Source organism: Falco punctatus, assembly GCF_963210335.1.
Source record: "Falco punctatus genome assembly, chromosome: 9".
Taxonomy (NCBI): domain Eukaryota; kingdom Metazoa; phylum Chordata; class Aves; order Falconiformes; family Falconidae; genus Falco; species Falco punctatus.
This window is the reverse complement of record NC_137589.1, coordinates 42,656,485-42,664,566: the sequence shown is the minus strand read 5'-3', so window position 1 is coordinate 42,664,566 and position 8,082 is coordinate 42,656,485. Positions and strand designations below refer to the sequence as shown.

General features: G+C 47.4%; 1 protein-coding gene across 3 annotated transcripts in view; it reads right to left on the bottom strand.

Moving 5' to 3' along the window:
* Positions 1-309: 309 nt before the first annotated feature.
* MAPKAP1 (MAPK associated protein 1) overlaps positions 310-8,082 on the bottom strand; it is a 107,598-nt gene continuing 99,825 nt past the window's right edge. For all 3 annotated transcript variants that reach the window (XM_080401424.1, XM_080401423.1, XM_080401422.1), the window contains 2 exons: positions 4,161-4,258; positions 310-2,048 (listed from right to left, as the gene is read on the bottom strand). In XM_080401424.1, the coding sequence (XP_080257550.1) occupies positions 1,923-2,048; positions 4,161-4,258 (224 nt within the window). In that variant the 3' untranslated portion in view covers positions 310-1,922. The remainder of the gene's footprint in view (positions 2,049-4,160; positions 4,259-8,082) is intronic.

Below are 8,082 nucleotides of genomic sequence, written 5' to 3'. Positions count from 1 at the left end.
GCGGTGCTAAAAATAAAGCAAGTGGAGGGTGATTTATGAGATGGTGTAAATGCACATGGTCCGGGCAAGCTACTATGTACCTACAAACGTTACCACAGTTTAGACAGCAGCAGAGATTTTTTTATTATGTGAATCTTTAGGCTTTACTGAAAGCAAAATACTGCACATACTGAATACCTACTTACAGTAAATAAATGTAAGTGGGTGGCAACAGCATTATGGCCCTGGAAACAAGTAGAAGACTTCTCTAGTTTCTGATACCAACGTAGGCAATTTCTTAGTTCAGTTAAAAAGAATTGAAACTAGGTGGCAAAAGAACATTCACAGAACAACTTTAATGTTAAATAGTTCACAAAGTTGGTTAAAGGAGTCATTTACATTGCATTATTTGAAGGTCTTTCCCCATTGCATCTGTGCTGCATTTGCACATATAAAATATTAAAAAAAATTAATATCATACTATAAAATATTCTCTCATTTTGCAGATATCATGGAAGACTGTACAGTGAAGACCGGCCTCCACGGTGCGGGCAGGGCTCCCCTCCCGAGGCAGCACCAACACTGGCTTCGGGAGGGCTAAACCTTTAAAACCCGAGAACTTCAACCCAACAGGTAAGTGACACACAGACCTCTCTGCCTTCGTGTTTGTTCCTAAACTATGTGTTAAGGCTCAGAGTTTTCTCTATACAAAAGCCAGGCACGTGCTGCAGGCCAGGCTGCGGCAGCGAGGCTGGGGGCCGGAGGGAGCCCGCTCTGCCCGTGGGACCTGCAGCGCTGCACCCGCCCTGCGGCCCCGGCTGTAGTCAAATGCCACTCGGAACCGGCGGCAGTTCCTTGATACAAAATCCACAGCAGTGGCGCTGAGAGCTCCAGCTTCAGCGACTGGGAGAGATTTATGAAAGACACCTCTGGTGAACTGAACCAAAAATGCAGCTCTGGTTCCCAGTAATCCCATTCATGTGCCCCCTGATGTACCAAGGAGGGACAAGGCCAAAATAGTTACAAATCTCAGTACAAAGTAGGTCTTAATTTTTATTTTAAAAGACTAATATTAAGAAAAAGTGAAGGCATTTCTCAGTCCTCAGGTGCAAGCTGTCTCTGAGAGGAAGAGCAGACCCCACGGGCGGCCGCGGGCCGGAGGACGCTCACCTTTCAGCCCCGAGATGCTGCCTGGGTTTTCAAAACACCGGGCTGACTACAGCAAGTAACTTCCAATAAAACGAATGCAAAGCTGAAAAGCACAGTTAAATAAAAATATTTTTGAACAAAACAAACCACAACAGACTTGACTGTCTCAGTGTTTCTTCACAAATCAGCTCCCCTGCAATGGCTGCTGTTCCCTGGCTCACGGTTGCCTCCTGCACTTCAGCAACAGAAGTGAAACCATCTGGGACTACAGCCTCCCCCCAAAAGAACTGTGCATCATATGGACCTTGAAAAAGATTACATCTGTTTATTAATAGTAAAAATGGATACATTTGTCCTACATTTTGTTTTTAGAAATTTGATCATGTCACAAGCAATACCTGTGTGTACGTGGGTGTATTACAGATGTATATAATTTATTTTAACCAGGCTGTGAAATAATATGTAATCACATCTCTTCTTGTGATTGTACATAATACAGTAATTAAATGATGCCAGTCTACGTCATTCTCTTATTTCTAATCAAAGGAACCTGAAGCGTAACAGTCTTCTTTCCGGCTGATATGGCTCTTTATTTTTGTCACAGGGGAGACTTCCCATCACCGACGAGGGCTAATCTTCCAACCGTTGAGAGATGGGATAATTCAGATTTCTTCCCCGGCTGCTCCTGCCTGTTGGCAGCAGGAGCACCACAGTCCTGGCTCCCACCTGTCTCGGGCGGTGGGGAGCGTCTCCTCCTCCGAATTCGGCAGACAGGCTCTCCTCGAGGCTAGGCGTTACTGCTGTCCCGATTTCTTCTCCTTCTGGAAGCTAAAGCTTGTTCTCCTGCTCAGTTTTCTTTGTTTCTGAGCAAAATAATCTGCTCTGGCTGTGCTTGCTCGCGACTCTAGAATATAGTTAACCTGCAAGACACGAAACTGTTTAATCGCATTGGTGCTCCAGTGGCACAGCCCAGGGAGGGCAGAGACACTCGCTCCCCCCAACCCAATGGGGTACCAGCGAAACTGGTCCCGGCAGAGGCAGCCCAGAGCCCCCGGAGAGCCCTGCTCTGCATGGGGCCACGTACTGGCTCATCCTCCTGGTGGCTGCCGGCTGCCAGCATCCCTCTCCCCTCATCCCACCCTTGTCACCCAAACCTCTGGGTGAACACAGCAAGTTGTGAGGACCCACGGTGCTGGTCTAACATAGCAATGGGCTTCAATAAAAGACTTTAGCAGCTTCAACAAAAATAATTCTTTCATTACAATGTTTGCATACTCAGCCGATCTCACGGTTTCCCTGTGTTTTGGCACATTTTACTTGATGAAAGCATTTTTAAATGATATTTAACAAGCCTGCTATTCCCTAAATTTATTATCTCCAGTGCTTTGTGATAATCACATAGATAATTTTAATGGAAGGTTAATGCAAGAATCAAAAAGATAAAAATGCCCTTTGGTCTGCCATTAGCTGGTTAATATGCTGTGGCTTAAAACTTGCACAATTTTATGCACTGTAGAGTGTCTCACTTTCATTGCATATTACAGCTTAAGGCATAAAAATATAGGGAATTTTCATGGTCAATAAAGCCTTGGTCCTTCTCACTTGATCATGTAAAAAGCCTAATTTGAAAAGTCTGAGTTCTCCGCGTCTCCTAATGCTGATGGAATTGAAAACAAACTGGTAACTTATGCATGAAACCAGAAAGTGTTCCATACAAACAATCTGCAACTTAAGGAAAAAAAGTACTTTTCAATAATATTTCTCTCTTGAATATTCATATTATTCATAGCAAACCTTTACTTTTTAGCCTTCTTTTACGACCAGTCTCAGATGTGTCCGGTGCTGTGGACTGCAATAGCTTAGTTAAGATAAAGTAGGAACAAAAGAATTGGCCTAAGAGTTCACGAAGTAAGTTGAACCCCCCCAAAATAAATTCACCTACTTTGTTATTAATAAAAATTATCATTTGTCAGTTACTTAGCAATCCTCTAAACTCTACACAGAAAATAAAAGCAAACATAACAGATGGCTTGCCAAAATTACTGCTTTTAAAATTCTGAATTGCGAGGAAATATTAGCTTGTGGAAAATTAAGTTTAATCTTCCAAGAGTGTTAGAAAAATTTGTTTCAGAAGGCAAGCCAAGATGCGGATGGGCGGAACCACGAGAAAAGCAAACAGTTTGATAAGGGATCTCGGTGAGAAAAAGAACCTTTTGCTTTGTACCAACAGCTGCGTTTGGAAAGGATGCGTGAAAGGCGGGAGAAGCGCCATCCTGGCAGCGATGCTGCCCCTGCTCGGGCTGGGCAGGAGCCGGGAACGCGGCGTCAGCCCATGGCCTTGGACCTCGCGCCAGTGCGCGGCTTCACTGCCACCCTCCTGGCACCTGAACAACCTGAACTCCGGCTCACAGAGCCACGCCACACCGGTGCCGGCACCTTTGCTCTGCTGCCCACCTGCCAAGCTCCGTGCCAGCCCCTCGCCGAGCGGGCACGGCCGCTCCCTCGGCCCCTGGCCATCCTGGCTTGCTGCTCACACAACCGGGTGCCCTGACCAGGCGTCCTGGACCGGGCCCCGTGCCGGCAGCCACACAGCAACGCCGGCAGCACCGTGGTGCTTTGCCGGGTGTGGGTCCTGGGGCAGGGCCCCAACCCTGCATGGCACCTGTGCCCTCGCAGCCCCGCACCTCCACCGTGCTCGGGGCTTGCAGACCCTCACCTGTCTGGAGGTGGAAACTATCTGGACACAATTAAATTTAGTAGTTTCCTTTAAAATTGCTCTGCAAACTGGTGTCTCCATTAACTAGAAACCAGTGTAAAAGGAAACGTGATACAGAGATAGGCAGTCTGCTGGATGGCTGTCTGAAAAATGAATAAAATAACAGGCCCCAAGCAACTAGCCGGGTAAGTTAAATGCACCTTAGCATCCTCAGACACTGCACCTTCATGTATTTCCAGAGCCTCTTGAACACTTTCATGTCTAACAAGTGGTAAAACACCCCGGATTTTGGGTCACGTTAAAATTTAATACTCACCTTCAGTACAATTTCATTGACAGTAGCAGCATCTGATTCAAAGTAAAGGTGTTTATAGTCATGATTGCTTAGATATGTAAGTTTAAATATTGCATGACCTGTAAGGAGAAGACAAAAAACTGTTCAGAATATTTCTGTAAAGTTTCAGCAGAGCCTGTGTGCCTGACAGAAGAAAAACACAGATGGTGATCTTAGCATACCATCAGCACAACAGAAGGAAGTAATGAAACGCTGACAGGCTTCTCATGTCATTTCAATTTAAGGCAAGTGGTGGCTTACAGGAGCAGCTGAACTCTATTCAATAAAGTTCGTTTTTCCATCACATCCCCACTGCAGGAAATGCAAAAATCTATCAAATGGCTAGTTAGCTCCCGTTCAGCCCAAGACTATATTTCAGTTAAACTACCACATTAGGACTGCTTTATGTAACTATTCACTGTGTAATCATCACATGCAGAAGATAAGTGTTATATTTAAAATAAAAGGCCAATTAACCCCAGAATCATCGCTGCAACAACCGCTCCCCAAAACATCACCCAAACCTACCCCGTTGCTCACGGCAAAGTAAAATACGCATGGATGTGGCACCAAAGCTATGGAACAGATTCTGAAACCCAGGAATCTCACTTCCTACAAGCAGGACAATCAAAATTGAAGTACAACTGTAATTTCTATCTACGTAGTGCTTTGCTGGCAGGCTTCACTGCTGCTCAGTCCCAAATGGAGGTTTCAAGTGCTTCCATGGACAGGAGGTGCTGACAGCCCTGCCAGCCTCCGTGGCTGCCTCCAGAGAATGGCACGGGAGCCCCTGACCTTCAAAAGCACTGCAGGAGGGACGGGAGGGACAGCTTTAACCTAAGGAGCTGTACGTACATGCAGGAAAGCAAAATACCCTTCACTTGTATGGATGTTCATGGCTTCAGAATTAAAATTAAGCATATCCTATATGATATACTTTTCCATCAGTTTTCTCATCATTTACTCAGTTCAAAGGTCAAAGTTAGTAATTCATAAAGTAGCAGCCACATTACTGCAAATTCAGGTCTTTCCTGGAGGAAAGCTAATTTGAAATCTTATTTACATGATCTAGTTCTCCAGATTTCCAAAAAGTGACTGATATATGCTCAGATCGGTGGCCAGAAAATTTGAGATGCCAGTATTTTACTGTGGCATGTTAATTAAACACCATTATGATGCACTAATCTGGAATATAAATTCTATATTGAAAAACTGGCTAACAATAATAAAAAAACCCCCTTTAAATCATTTGACAAACGATGCCTCAGTGGTACTAAAAATGCGGGAATTCCTAGCTGCAAGCTCATCAGTATGTTAATACATGCATGCCTGGCTCTGCTTGGGGCTGAATCCAGCATCTTCACAATTCCAGAAGTGCCCGTGCACCATTCCTGGGGACAGAACACAACACCGCGCCCCAGCAGCTACCACGGTTCCTCTTGGACATTTAATATTACACCCAGTTAGAGAAACTAATTACTAAAAATAAATTAAGTGGCACAGAACACAGTCTGGAGGATTCCAACGAGGTTGGTTGTTTTAGGTCTTGGAAGTCCATCGGGTGGTTCTTGGTGTGGATCCTTCACCACTTCACTCACTTCAGCAGGTTTAGACCTTCCATCCCACACCTGTTCCACCCGCCCTCCCCACACCGAGCTTGCCATGCCGGCAGCTCTGGAGCCTGCAGCCCCAGCAGCGGCTCAGCCGGTGGGGAAGGCTGGGGGGCTCTTACAGTGCCAGAAGCCAAGCCCCTCACTCCCGATGGAATGGCCTCGCACCTCATGGCTCCTCTCTGCCCACTCGGTTCTCTGCCCGCTGCCCATGCGCCCTTCCCTGGGCAGCGGGACGGGCACACTACCCCGGCCGCAGTGCCAGGATCCAAAGCAGACATTGACCCGCTATGTGAGGGCAACGGTGCAGACACAAAACCTCTTCAGGTGTTCATCGCTTGCACAGCGGAGCCGACGCTGGGTGTGCAACGGCACAGCCTGCGCAGGGTGCAGTGAGTGGAGAGACCTGGCATGCTGCTGGCGTGCTCCTCTCCAGCTCTGCTGCCCTGCCACGCATCACTTGGCAGAGGCAGGACACAGAATCGCAGAACAAAATATTAATGTGAAAATTAAGCGAGATCACAGCTTCCATCATCCCTGATGAAGAAACCTTCCCTATCACCCCCATTTTTCTTTTAAACCCGTGAATTACTACTCCTTTCCGGCAAAAGTATTTATACAGCTGACAGAAGCAGAACGCAGAACTTTATTTCGAGCCCTTACTTTGGGATTGTAAGGAGTCAGCTCTTTCAATGACAATTAGAGCAACAGATGCCGCTAACGACACTGAGGTGCCATGCAGCAGCAGGCAGAGCTCGCCCTGCTGCCCCCAGGGAGCCCAGCGCCGCGCTGGTGCCACGTCAGCACCGCACAGCCCCGTGGCACAGCATGCTGGGCAGCCCCATGGCACAGAACACCGGGCAGCCCCATGGCACAGAACACCGGGCAGCCCCATGGCACAGCCCAGCCACTGCGGCACAGCCCAGGGCAGCCCCGTGCTCTGGGTCCCACTGATGCGGAGGCTGTGCCGGTCCCTGCCTTTCTGGCGAGGCGCAGGCTGAGCCGCAGAGCCACGCTCCTGCATGGGCTCACGGGAGCCGCAGAGGACGCGATGCTGCTGCAAAATCCAATGCCGAGCCCAAAGCAGCGGCGCATGCCTGGTTGTGCACAACCTGCCGCGCAGGCCACGGAACCCAGCCCTCCGCCCTGACAGGTGATTTAGTGGAAAGAAGCCAAGATGACTTTTCTTTAGAAAGCCCCATTACAGCATTATGTTTATGTGCTCCAAGCCCACATTATACTATTTACAGCATGAAATATTAGTTCATTGAAATCGTAACTGGCACTTTGCTCTGCTACTATTCTAGCCAGATGGAATTTATGAATTGTGAGATTGATTTCCATTTCCAAGAGTGCTTAAATATGTGATGTACCTCTTTCCAATAGAGCAGCACCCTTGACAATTCAGAAATCAATAGGAACTTCAATGGTTTTATATTTCCATATAAGAATATCTGGTAACAAACAGCAGCAGCTCAGGTGGCTTCTACCGCACGTGACAGCAGAATTAAAAGAAATGCAGATATTGCACCAATGGCTACATTACCCTGACTCCTACACAAACAACGGTTTGGTGTCCTTTAGCTTGTGGGTCTGAAACACAAGTGTTCAACTCCAGCAAATGTCAGTGCTGTCTGTCACCGCCCCGCTCTGAGAGCACGCAGCAGTGTATTTAATGTCAGCCACTGCAGCGGGTGGCAAGGGTGAACAGAACAGGGGAAACTTCAGTATTTTGCAAGCAGAATTAATCAGCTGTGCAACGGAAAATACATGTTACTCCCAACTATGTTTATCTGTTAAAACATTTATGGAAGGCAAATGAAATGACAGAAACCCATCCATTATCACAGGCTTTCGTCACGATGTAGGTACACCCCACGAGGCTAGCTCGGCAAACGTGTTGGTTTCGCACCGATGCCCTGTGCCAGCCTTGCTCCTGCCGTGCCTCCCAGCCCGCGCCGGGGCTCACCTTGCTGCAACAGCACGAAAGCGACATCCTACTGCAGGTGCCCTTTGGCCTCAGCTCTGAATGCTGATAAATCTTTTCCAACCCTGAAACACTAATAGGTTCCTGTGTGGTTACACCTGGAGAAAAGCCTACAGCAGACTAAGGCAGAAGGGCAAGATGCTAATTCACTGCAAATTCACTGAGGGCGGCTCATTTACTCATTCCACACGATGTCTTAAATTCAATTGTTTGGCATATCTCCTAATTTTCAACATTACTATACTGCCAAAAGATGAGGGAAGAGGCTCGTTTTGGCACAGCGCTAACCCCTGTGAGTCCAGCAGCA